Source organism: Lycium barbarum, chromosome 12 (genome assembly GCF_019175385.1).
Source record: "Lycium barbarum isolate Lr01 chromosome 12, ASM1917538v2, whole genome shotgun sequence".
Classification (NCBI taxonomy): Eukaryota; Viridiplantae; Streptophyta; class Magnoliopsida; order Solanales; family Solanaceae; genus Lycium; species Lycium barbarum.
In genome coordinates, this window is record NC_083348.1 from 84,749,036 (window position 1) to 84,762,544 (window position 13,509).

A 13,509-nucleotide genomic window follows, 5' to 3' on the forward strand; every position below is an offset into this window, starting at 1 on the left:
TGATAAACTTAATCGAGATACTATTTTTTAAGGATTTAATTTTTTACACTGATAGTATAAATCTGTTTTAATTATCAAGTGGACTACGCAGAATAAGGAGTAACATTTACTAGTTTGAAAACTAAATTAAGTACTTATTTATAAAACATAAATTAGACTAATTACGTAACGTTACATTCTTTCTTGTCCAAGGAAGCAAGGCTTAATTAAAGGTTTGCAAGTAGTCAAATCTGTGTTGCTTTCTTACCTCTTCTATGATTTACAGTATAGTTCTCATAAGTTTTAGGCTTAACATATAGCAAACTCTTAAATTTGTAAGAAAATTTCATTTACCCACTCTAATTAATTAAGCCAAGTACCAATTGAACACCTCAACTTCTAATAAAGTATTTTATAATTAGACACTTTCTGTTCAAATGTTGGATTTTTTTTTGTATTTTCATTCGTATGTTAGATAGTTAAGTTAATCACATAAAATATGTTATCTACTTTGATTATACGCATTAACTTTTATTTGTTAAAAATACTGATATATGCATACACAGAGCGTATGGGTTATTAAGCACATTCTTTTTCTTTGTTAAAAATCAAATATATTTAAGGATAATTTTGATTGCTTGTCTATAATAACATTACTTGACAACGCAATTATCACATTTACATAACATTGCCGAATACAACACATACTAGTACTAATAAGTATGCCAGAAAGAAGAATACAACTTATATTTCTTATAAAAAAGATGAAAAAATATAATATAAAAAATATTTAACTGCTACAACAATTCTGTACTGATCAATTTAATATTCACATTATACAGAAGATGTGCATTTTTAATGTCCCCTAATGGAACTCCAACTAATTACGTTGGTGATATAGCCCGCCGCCTCGCATCACGCGCACATGGAACAACCTACCTTCAATCATCATCTCTTTTGTTTTTTCGAAACATATTATTATTATTTTTTGTTTTATTTCCTATATTATTAATTTCTCATAATTTATTTCTTGAATATAGGAAATTTCGCAGGTATATCCTCCATAAAAATGGAAAATAATCTACTAAATTAATTAGACTCGTGAAGAGTGATCTTAGATTTGATAGTACCACAAAACCCTAGAAGTTAGTGCTAGTATTATTTCTCCCCACCCGACAAATCTTAAATTTAGTGACATTTATTTCTCCATCTCTTTTTTTTCCAATCTTCTAAATTAATCATTATACACAGAAATTTGTATTATTCAAGAAATTGTATTTTTCATTCCAATTTTTCTTGGAAGTATTACTTTTTTTTTTTTTTTTTTTTGTGTGTGTGTGCTTGTACTTGTTTTAGCTTTGGGATATGTTATTTGTGTGTGTGAAAAGAAGTTGAGTCTTCATATTCAGTTGCTGTGAAAAAAACCAAACTCTCTTTGTTGCATTATCACATTTTAGGACAGTGCTGCAGTGATTTTGGCTAAGTGGGGTGTCATTATTGGATCGAAATACTGGAAAAGGACAATCGATTTTGATTCTTGAGATCATTTGGTGAACATGGTCTAGTTTTTCTTGGTGATTTTATGCCAAAAAAAGATAATTTTAGTGTAAAGATCCAAACTTTATTAACAATTGGATGTGGATCAGTGATGAGAGGTGAAGTTGAAAGGTTGAGAGGAGAACAATGACTACAGGGTCATTGGGTCTTCGTTCTTCAGGGAGTTATGGATCATTACAACAACACCAATTACAGAACAGTGGCTCTCCTTTCCAGACAAGAAAGCCCCCAAAAATGTTTAAGGAGAAAGAGGGATTGTTTCTTTGGATCTGCAAATTTGCACCTAGAAAAAAGGTTGGGATGTTGCTACTTTGTGCTGTGTCTGCTGCAGTGTTTTTGTGGGTCTTGTATGTTGCCAAAGGTTTGATCTTTAATCTTGCCCATTGCCTAGCATATATCTGAAATTAGTCACATTGTTGCATATTGGAGCACTAATATTCTAGTTTAGATAGATGTTACAAGATTCTGTCTTGAATTTAATGCTGAGTTGCAGTTGTTCATGCACCTTTGGAAATTTTAATGTGGCACATTTTGGTTATAATTAATTAATATGACATTGAAAATCTCATTTACTGATATGTTACTGTGGGATTTTCAGAATGATTATGTCTTGATACGGTTGATGCCTAGTGTTTATCAATTCAAAGCCCGGAAGGCTTTGGATTTGGTGGAACTTTGCTTGGGTTCTTCATATGTCTTGATTAGGAAATTTCCTGATTATGTCTAGTTTACACTCTTACATTGTCCAATCTTGTTCTTCTGTCTCATGGCTAAGGAAATGGTCTTCGATCTGACAGTTCCATATCCATATATGGGAACTAGCACATACATCCCTTTGTCTTTATTTTTGCCTTTCATGACCTGTGCAATTTTCAACTTGGTATCAGGTGAAGATACACAGGAACTTACCACCTCCATGAATAGTCAGGTGTTTCCTCCAGAGACCGGACAGATTAGGCATATCGATTCGATAGAGCAAAATAATCTTGGACAAATTGCATCAATTGAATCTCCCCCGCCTCCACCTCCTGCATATTTTAAAGGGTACACTCTTCCTCCTGGGAATCCATGTGAAGGCTTCACACTGCCACCTCCCCCAGCAGATAAGAAGAGGACTGGACCAAGGCGTAATTTGTTCACGATATTCTACTCTTAAATATTTTTGTATTGGTTGGGATGGAGAAAATATAAGCTTTAAGTTCTTAACCGATTATTTTCGTTCTTTCAGCATGTCCAGTATGCTATCTTCCTGTCGAACAAGCTATTGCATTAATGCCAGATGCACCGTCCTTTTCTCCTGGAGTTAGCAGTTTGGCTTACATTCATGAAGAAAATTTGAGTAAATCCGAGTTTGGAGGTTCAGAATTTGGTGGGTATCCTTCCCTGAAGCAGAGGAATGATTCATATGATATAAGAGAGTCCATGAGTGTGCACTGCGGGTATGCCTTTTTCCACTTTGACAATTTATTCCACTTTGACAATTTATGTAGACAAGAGAGTCCATGACTGGGGTTATCTTTAAATATTTTTCCTTTTGTTTCTACTTTGGCAATTCTATGAACACAAGAGAGTGACTGCAGCTATGATTTTTTATCTGTTCGAAAATATTATAAAGCTTTCAGTTACAGGTTTTTTATTTTTAAATAATCCTTGCTATTTGTAACTTCATATTTTAGATATTAATGATGATGTTTTACATTATTGCCAAATTACTGAGTTTTTGTGTTTTGCGCTATTCTACTGCACAGATTTGTCAGGGGAGCCAGGCCTGGGTATCAGACAGGTTTTGACATTGATGACTCTAACCTTCTTGCGATGGAATCTTGTCGAGGTGTTGTTGTGGCATCGGCAATATTTGGTATTGATCTTTCAATTATTGTAAAGTCACATTGAGTCGCTGAACTTGCTGACTGTTGTTGTAACAAGTCCATTTGTGACCAGGTGCTTTTGATTTGATTCGTCAACCACAAAATGTAAGTGAATATGCTAAAGGGAATGTCTGCTTCTACATGTTTGTGGATGAGGAAACCGAAAATTTTCTGAGAAATTCAAGTGAACTGGATAGTAGCATGAGAATTGGTTTATGGAGAATCGTCGTTGTTCATAACCTACCTTATGATGATCCAAGACGAAATGGAAAGGTAACTAATGCCTAGTTGTACATTGCCTATATTGAATAATATTGGACTTTGCAGACATTATCAATAGAAACAATGGCTATTTATGATGGTTTTTGCTACTTTTCATGCTGTATGTGAGAGAGCATTGATGCATTGGAAAAAAATATTGGGAAATTGATGCAAGAGTAGTACATGAATGACTTTTTGATAATGTAGTACATGAATGACTTAAAGGGATACTTGGTGATTTCTGCATTTTCTTTTTTCACTAATTCTACTTTTTAGATATAAGAATAGCAATTCTCAGAGTTATGTAGTCGTTTATGAAGCCTTATTGCCCAATCAATATAAGTAACCTGTTAGTCTGTTCATTTCTACTGAATGTTTGAAGAAAATGAATCAGTTGAGAGTGAGCTTTATGGAAATGTCTTAGATTGATCAAAATTGCAAATGACGAAAGACAGTCAGTGGAGAACTGCAGCTATGGTTTAGCTATTGGAACTGCATATTCATAATTGATGAGAAAGCCTTTGATTTTTTTAATAACAATGAAAAAATTTACATGATAAGTGAACTTTTTTTTTTTTTTCCTTTTTCTATTTATAGTTTGGATCCTTTCCCAAACTTTGAGTCTGTATTGGGACTTGAATATTTTACTTATATAGCCAACCCCAACTAGCTTGGGATTGAGGTATAGTAGTAGTTGTGTATCTTGAAGTCTACAAATGTAACAAGCCATTATCTCTATGCTAAGAGTGAACTCTTGAAAGAAGCTGCTGGATGTTTTTTTTTTAATTACGATAGTGTCTGGGCCAGCTTGTGCACCTCGAATATTCCACCGGGTACTGCTACCTCCCACCAGTATAGTGGATTCTCTTTTTGAAAAAAAAAAAAATCAGAAGGCTGAGAGCTAGCATAAGATGCATTGAAAAATGCTCCTAGTTTTGGTGGAATTTTTCTTTTTTGATGCACTACCATCTTACGATATCTTCCTCCGGAGGTAGTTACATCTTTGAGACACGAGTAGGCTTTTGGCTTTAGCTGTCACTTTACATGGATGGTCTTTTTCCAGACAAAGAGACTAGAAATACTTCGTTGATGGTTTCCTTAGCAATTTGAGTTCATGGAGTGGTCTCCTTTCATTATTTAACTAGCAGCTGTTAACAGTAAGTTTCATTTCCTGAATTTTTCTAACTGAAAGTGTAGCGAAAGAAAAGCCTTTAGCTAATCAATAAACTAGGCCTTAATCCCAAAATTAGCTGGGTTGGCTATATAAATTCCTTATATCCACTCCGACCTAAAGAGAAGTCTGTATTATTACTTTTTTCTTCATTGCTGGTGGCATTAGAAATATTATCATATCTTATGAAAGTAGGAGGAACAGGATATTCCCAAAACCGGAGTTGCTGTTGAGATTTATTCACATTTCATGATGTCCACAAGTTTTGTTATAGTAAATCTTCTTATGATAGGAAACTTCTCTCCCCTATTACATATGTTTAGTGTGTGTTTTTTTTTTTTTTTGATTAGGCCCTATTACATATGTTTAGCGACTTCATGTAGGAAGCTTTGTGCTTTTCTTACTGGATTAGAGTGACACCCATATGCAGTTTTTCTCTTTTATGTTTTGCATTCCTTGCAGTTATCATGTTTCTATTTCTATTAGCCATCTGGTCCACTTGGCATTTGTGTGTCCTGTCAGTATTAACTGAATGATTTGAGAAAGCTGCTTTCCAATTGATAGCCAAATTGTCGCATGGTTAGGCGAGTGCTTCTTCTATTAAGGAGTGTTGTAAACAGATTTTGTATAAGTGAGAATTTGTTGCCGTTGCAGGTCCCAAAGCTTTTGCTGCACAGGCTTTTCCCAAATGCTCGTTATTCTCTATGGGTTGACGCAAAACTTGAGCTTGTTGTGGATCCATATCAAATACTTGAAAGGTATATCTAAAGCTCAACCCACATTTCATATGTACATTATCAAATCTCATGCTTAGCTACCGTATGGTCTCCTATGGGTTTAATTTCATGTCCTAACTAAAGCACCAGGTTTCTCCTTGAGAGTTATAGCATTAAGGGCCACCCAGGTGGTTTTCTAAGAGGTACAAGTTATGCTTCCTGCAAATTTGATACTGGACATGGATTTGCATAATGTTCCCCAACCTGAGTTAACTATAGTGAGCTTACAGACATTTTGGTCTGGGGCGGCTGCTGCTCTCATTCATAGTATCTTGCACATCCTTAATCAACTCGTCAATTTTTTTTTTTTTTTTGATAAGGTAAATAATACTCGTCAGGATAGGAGACAATAGTTGTTCGCAAAGTATACGTCATGGGAGATGTGTGTTGCCCTAAATTCAGTCACCTCTTCGAATTTTTAGTCTGAGCCTGTCCATGTCAAAATGGTCCTTACTGTGACATGTCACTTATGCTAGTATGAGATATGCTCAGGATTTTGCCATGATAGCCTAAAACATTTTGCAACTCTCCAACAAGGCTTTTTATATGTTTGACACCTTACAGAGATAAAAAAGTCATACTGCTCATTGGTGCATGACTTAAGTGTAAAACTAAGCACGTGGAAGGGCCGATTAGCATTTGTTATCAGAGGAAAGTATCTTGCTTTGAAGATAAATGGTTATAGAACCATGCGATTATTAAATCCTAGCTTTCTGATTCAGATATCCGTTTGTGTTCTGCCCAACTTGCTTAATTGAAGTTTTCTCATTTCTATGTCAGATTCTTGTGGAGAAAAAATGCAAGCTTTGCAATATCAAGACACTACAGGCGCTTTGATGTGTTTGTAGAAGCAGAGGCTAATAAGGCTGCTTCTAAGTTTGACAATGCTTCCATCGATTTCCAGGTTGACTTCTATAAAAAGGAAGGTCTAACTCCATATACCAGAGCTAAACTTCCTATCACGAGTGGTTAGTGTGTGATGCTTATGACCTCATCTTTCTTTACTTGTAATGAATAATTCCTCTCCGCTGAGCATGCTATTATATGTTTGCAGATGTTCCTGAGGGGTGTGTAATTGTAAAAGAGCATATTCCGATCTCCAATCTCTTTACTTGTCTTTGGTTTAATGAAGTGGACCGCTTTACTCCAAGAGACCAAATTAGCTTTGCTATCGTGAGAGACAAGATCAGGGAAAAGACAAATTGGACTTTGAATATGTTCTTAGACTGTGAACGGCGAAACTTTGTGGTTCAGGTGATCTTTATATCTTTACCCTTTGGATTGAGTTGATTTGATAGAATCTGAAAACAAAAGACCTGCTTCCATTCCTGTACTTGGTCACTTGAGAAATTCATGAAAACGGTCATAAAAGGTTAATGTGGGTGCCTGGTTAGTATTACTGCTATGCGCATCTGGATTGTGCTGTGTGGTATTAGTGGGAGCAAATGCAATATGCAGTTGCTATTTGCTGGTCCACATCTCTGTTAAAGTTTGCTGTTGTCAAGCTGGCCTTTAGTTCTTCAAATCCCCTTCTTTGCTCTTTCTTTCTGAAATGGTGACTTATGATAGTTTGACTAACCGATCAAGTATGATAGTTTAACTATCTGCCATATTTTCTGCTATCTGCAGGGTTACCATAGAGACGTTCTTGAGCACTGGCCTCCCCCACCTCCTCCTAGTGCTGTTGCGGTTGTTCATCCTCTGCCGCCTGTAATTGATGAAACTCTGAGGATCCTGCCCAATGTTTCAGCATCAAGTTTCCTTACTAGTCCAGTCAAAAAGATACCCACAAAGCGTGGGAGAGAAAGGAAATCCAGACGTCATAGAAAAGTTATTCCGGGTAGTAAAGATCTCAACTTCAGATAATTTTTTGTTTAGGAAAATTCTTATTCTTTCCTTCCCTTAATTCAAGAATATGGATTGTGGGGTTAGGAACTGTGCAAGATGAGTCTTATAGATGATGTTTACAAGAAAGGCGGTATCAAAATTTTCCATCAATTTTTTTAGGAGGTGATCAATTTATTATTTTTTGTTGTATATAATTAAGTCTTAAAACATTATGAAATCACAGCCCATCATATACTGGACATAAATCGCAAGCTTCATGTACTTTCTGCCCATCACACTATTGGTCTGAGGAAAGAAGAAATTCACTTTTACGGTGAGGTCGGCGTACATTTTACCCTCCCTAGGTTCCACTTGTGTAACGACACTGGGTATGTTGTTGTTGTTGTTGTTGTTTAACTGAGATGAGGTCGTGGTTTAGTTCATTGCAAGTGATGTTTGCACCAAGCAATTCAATGCGAGACATTTGTCGTGCATAAAAGCTTTAATTACTTAACCATGGTTATGTGATCTATATTCTCACTTTAATCTGTGGTTAAATTGCTTGGTTGGGTGTAAATATCGAGGGCGGATAAGTATTTTTCAAAATCCCATTGTTGGTGATCATATGAAGGTAACAGTTAGGAGCTTCACATGGCTATGCTGTTAGATCGCTAGGCATTTTCTTCATTCTACTAGTACCAAAGGCAGTATTTGCTAAATACACTTGATGTGGAGTGAGCGGCCGTTCATGTGAAATTTGAGACAAGAATTTCCTGTATACTCATGAGGAATCAGTGAAGTATAACATGATAAATGAGAAACTTAATTTATCTTAAGAATTTTTGCTTCATAGAAGTTGAAAAACTTCGCCAATTATTTTGTAAATCAAATTTTAAGGTATAGTTCATGGTCCGGAAAACACTACATTTAATGCATTATACTATTATTTTCTCATTATATGGGAAATTGTTGGAAAGAAAGTGAATAATGTCTCAAAAAGGGTTGCACTTGCATGCACAAAAATGCTGCAAGTTTGTGCGTGAGATATATGCACACGAGTATCATTAAAAATATAATCTTAACACGCCACAAGTTTCAACAGACTATTATAATAACATGAAAAGATACAGACTACTAGTGCCGAACGCGAAAAATTATACTCCCTCGTGGACAAATTAATTTTTAGGTATTCCAGATATGTATTATAGCATATTGAACATCCTTAACAATTAACATATATTAAATATTATTTCTTTAAATTTCAAACACTCTTGATAAAATTTCTGACTCCGTCACCGCAGACTAAAAAGGGTGAATTGATTAATTCTACATCAAGTTAAAGCTAAACATAGCCATTAATTAAATGCTAACACTGTTATAAAATAAAGCTATGAAGTAAATACACAGAAGAAATATGTAGAGAGAATATGTAGAGAGATATCAGTTTATATTACTTCTGCTCTTTCAACATTGCATCTGTGCATCCTATTTATAGAGAAACAGGACATGAGATATTTTGAGATATTTTGGGATATTTTGGGATATTTTGGATATCCACTATTTGGGATATTTTTGACACTCCCCCTTGGATATCCATTAATAGATGATGTGTCTCGTTAAAACCTTATTAGGAAAAACCCTGTGGGAAAAGTCCTAATGAAGGAAAAAGAGTGCGCATATCTAATAATACGCTTTGAGAGTTGCCTCATTAAAAACCTTACCAAGAAAACCCAATGGGACAAAACTTGGTTAAGGGAAAAAGAGTACAACACGTATTTCACTCCCCCTGACGAAGACCAAGATTCAGATGTCGGAGTCTTCGCATTCCAATCTTGAATATCATCTTCTCAAGAGTTGAAGTTGGCAAAGATTTAGTGAACAAATCTGCAGGATTGTCACTTGAACGGATTTGTTGCACATCAATATCACCATTCTTCTGGAGATCATGTGTGAAAAATAACTTTGGTGAAATGTGCTTTGTTCTATCTCCTTTTATGAAACCTCCTTTTAATTGAGCTATGCATGCAGCATTATCTTCATATAATACTGTGGGTATTTTTGTATCACACTTCAAGCCACATCTTTCTCTAATGAAATGTATTACTGATCTCAACCACACACATTCTCTACTTGCTTCATGAATAGCGATTATCTCAGCATGATTTGAAGAAGTAGCAACAATGGACTGCTTGGTCGATCGCCATGATATAGCAGTACCTCCGCATGTAAACAGATAGCCCGTTTGAGATCGAGCTTTATGTGGATCAGATAAATAACCTGCATCTGCATAACCAACAAGATCTGTACTACCTTTGTTAGTATAAAACAGACCCATATCGCTAGTTCCCTTCAGATATCGCAATATATGCTTAATCCCGTTCCAATGCCTCCGTGTAGGAGAAGAGCTATATCTTGCTAGCAAATTAACAGAAAATGCTATGTCAGGTCTTGTAGCATTAGCAAGATAATGCGAATTGTCCATGTAAAACCGATTTAAAACTTTCTCAGTATAGGCAGATTGATGGATAAAGATCCCTTTTGCGAAATGTTCAATTTGCAGACCAAGACAGAGTTTTGTCTTTCCGAGATCTTTCATCTCAAATTCTTTCTTCAAATATTCAATCGCCTTTTGGAGCTCTTCTGGAGTTCCAATGAGGTTTATGTCATCAACATAAACAGCAAGTATAATGAATCCTGATTTTGCTTTCTTAATAAAAACACATGGACAAATGGCATCATTTATATATCCTTCATTTATCAAGTATTCACTTAGGCGATTATACCACATACGCCCTGATTGTTTTAAACCATATAATGATCTTTGTAATCTGATTGAATACATTTCCCGAGACTTTAAACCAAATGCTTCAGGCATTTTATATCCTTCAGGAATTTTCATATAAATTTCATTATCAAGTGAACCATAAAGATAAGCTGTAACCATATCCATAAGATGTATTTCAAGGGTTTCATAGACAGCTAAACCCATGAGGTATCGAAATGTTATAGCATCCATAACTGGTGAATATGTTTCTTCATAGTCGACGCCGGGTCTTTGAGAGAATCCTTGTGCAACAAGGCGTGCTTTGTATCGCACAATTTCATTTCTCTCATTTCTTTTCCGTACAAAGACCCATTTGTGACCAACTGGTTTTACACCATTAGGCGTTTGGACTACAGGTCCAAAAACCTCACGTTTAGCAAGTGAATTCAATTCTGATTGAATTGCTTCTTGCCATTTTGGCCAATCATATCTTCGTCGACATTCTCCGACAGATTGAGGTTCCTGATCCTCACTGCCCTTTATAATATTTAGTGCAACATTATATGCAAAAACACTATTCACCACAATTTTCGAACGATATAGTTCTTCACTCACTGAAGTCTCGGGTTTGCTGATTTCTTCAGGAATATCAGAATTAATCAGATCTTGAATCTCTTCATGAGATCCTTTCATAGTGTCATTCTGATCATTGTTTGTATTTCTTTTTCTTGGATTTTTATCCTTGGAGCCCAATGGCCTACCACGCTTCAGGCGTGGATGAGATTCAGAGGCTATGACACTAGTAGATTGTCCCTTTGGAACATCAATTCGAATAGGCACATTCTCTGCAGGGATATGCGACTTAGTTATTCTTTTCAAATCAGTAAATCCGTCTGGCATTTGATTTGCTATTTTCTGTAAGTGGATGATCTTCTGGATCTCCTGCTCACATATAGGGGTACGTGGATCAAAATGAGATAGTGATGGAACTCTCCACGCAATTTCTCTTTTGATTTCTTTTCTCTCTCCCCCTAATTGTGGAAAATTTGTTTCATCAAATCGACAATCTGCAAATCGGGCAGTGAATAAATCTCCCGTCAATGGCTCAAGATAGCGAATAATGGAGGGTGATTCAAACCCAACATATATTCCTAACCTTCTTTGGGGGCCCATCTTAGTGCGTTGTGGTGGTGCTACAGGCACATATACAGCACAGCCAAAGATTCGAAGATGAGCAATATTTGGTTCATGACCAAACACTAATTGTGACGGGGAGTATTTATTATAATGAGTCGGTCTAAGACGAACAAGAGATGCTGCATGTAAAATAGCATGACCCCAGACGGTTGTAGGCAACCGTGTTTTCATAAGTAATGGTCTTGCTATCAATTGCACACGCTTAATAAATGACTCAGCAAGGCCATTTTGGGTATGAACATGTGCTACAGGATGTTCAACCTTTATCCCAACTGATAAACAATAATCATCAAAAGCTTGGGATGTAAATTCTCCAGCATTATCAAGACGTATAGCCTTTATAGGATAATCTGGGAAGTGTGCCCTTAAGCGTATTATTTGTGCCAATAATTTCGCAAACGCCAGGTTACGAGACGATATGAGGCACACATGAGACCATCTCGAAGACGCATCTATTATAACCATAAAATATCTGAATGACCCACAAGATGGGTGAATAGGTCCACATATATCCCCATGTATACGATCTAGAAAAGCAGGGGATTCAATGTCAACTTTCATTGGTGATGGCCTGGTTATCAATTTGCCCTGATGACAAGCGACACATGAAAACTCACTACTTTCAAGAATCTTCAGGTTCTTAAGTGGATGCCCTTTTGAATTTTCAATAATTCGTCTCATCATTATTGATCCAGGATGACCCATTCGGTCATGCCAAAGCACAAAAGTTCCTGAATCGTTAAACTTCTGGTTTACGATTGAGTGTGCTTCCATTGTACTAATTTCTGCATAGTACAGGCCAGAAGACAAAGTTGGTAATTTCTCCAAAACACATTTCTGGCCGGAGACATTCTTTGTAATGATAAGATATTCATCATTTGTTTCATTTAATGTCTCAACGTGATACCCATTACGGCGGATATCTTTGAAACTCAACAAGTTTCTTGGGGATCTAGAAGAGAATAGTGCATCTTCTATAACAAGTTTCGTCCCCTTAGGTAGAAATATAGTAGCTCTTCCGGAGCCTTCAATTAATTTCGAATTGCCAGAAATTGTATTAATATTTCCCCTTTTTCTACGCAATTGAGAAAAGTATTTCTCATCTTTGAATATAGCATGCGTTGTTCCACTATCAATCACACAAATATCTTCATGATTTGTCATTGATCCAAATAATATTTGAGGATTTTCCATATATTCTTCAAAACGAAAAAATAGGCAAAGTAAACATCGAAGTAGATATTTTGATTAGATAAAGTATTACACACACTTTATTACTTATATATGGAAACATAACCACATTAGCTAATACAAATGACATGTATGAAATATCTAAGTTAATACAGATCCATCACCGATCAGATGATCTATTTTTCCTTCAGGGATTTCAAAGAAATCTGCCACATCTAAATGCATAGGCTCAACATTATCTTCAGAAATAAAATTTGCTTCGGCATCATTTTCTGCCCTTTTGAGGGAGGCTTGATATAGATCAACAAGGTGCTTTGGCGTACGACAGGTACGTGCCCAGTGCCCTTTTCCTCCACATCGAAAGCAATTATTTTCTGAATTTTTCTTTTGCACAACATCATGCTTTTCATCCTTCCTTTTACACTGATGGTGGTGAAGGGTATTATATGGTGCATAACGAGAATCATGATTAAAATTCCTTCCTCGACCACGACCATGACCACGACTGGGGCCACGACCTCTTCCACGCCTAGAATGGCGAAAATTTGCCTCATTCACTTCAGGGAATGGGGCAGTACCAGTGGGTCGGCTTTCATGATTTTTCATCAGTAATTCATTATGTTGTTCAGCCACTAAAAGATGTGAGATTAGTTCAGCATATTTCTTGAACTTCATCTCTCGGTATTGCTGCTGCAGGAGCATACTCGAGGCAGGAAAAGTGGAGAATGTTTTCTCCAGCATATCATCATCAGTAATATTTTCACCACATAATTTCAATTGAGAAATAATTTTAAACATTGCAGAATTATATGCCTTAACAGATTTAAAGTCTTGGAACCTTAAATGGAGCCAATCAAAACGTGCTTGTGGAAGTATGACCATCTTCAGGTGATCATATCTATCTTTCAGATCATTCCA

At 36.1% G+C, this 13,509-nt stretch overlaps 1 protein-coding gene across 1 annotated transcript; it reads left to right on the plus strand.

Moving 5' to 3' along the window:
* Nucleotides 1-879: 879 nt before the first annotated feature.
* LOC132621664 (probable hexosyltransferase MUCI70) lies at nt 880-7,705 on the plus strand. Its single transcript, XM_060336003.1, has 9 exons — nt 880-1,897; nt 2,424-2,663; nt 2,765-2,975; nt 3,285-3,394; nt 3,478-3,677; nt 5,491-5,594; nt 6,393-6,580; nt 6,667-6,866; nt 7,242-7,705. Exons 1-9 carry the CDS (start codon nt 1,663-1,665, stop codon nt 7,476-7,478), a joined length of 1,725 nt encoding a protein of 574 aa, XP_060191986.1. The 5' UTR covers nt 880-1,662; the 3' UTR covers nt 7,479-7,705.
* Nucleotides 7,706-13,509: the final 5,804 nt, after the last annotated feature.

Coding starts and splice junctions, on each gene's coding strand:
- LOC132621664 (XM_060336003.1), top strand. CDS start 1,663: ATGACTACAGGGTCATTGGGTCTTCGTTCTTCAGGGAGTTATGGATCA. Junction 1,898..2,423: donor GGTCTTGTATGTTGCCAAAG/GTTTGATCTTTA, acceptor ACTTGGTATCAG/GTGAAGATACACAGGAACTT. Junction 3,395..3,477: donor TGTGGCATCGGCAATATTTG/GTATTGATCTTT, acceptor ATTTGTGACCAG/GTGCTTTTGATTTGATTCGT.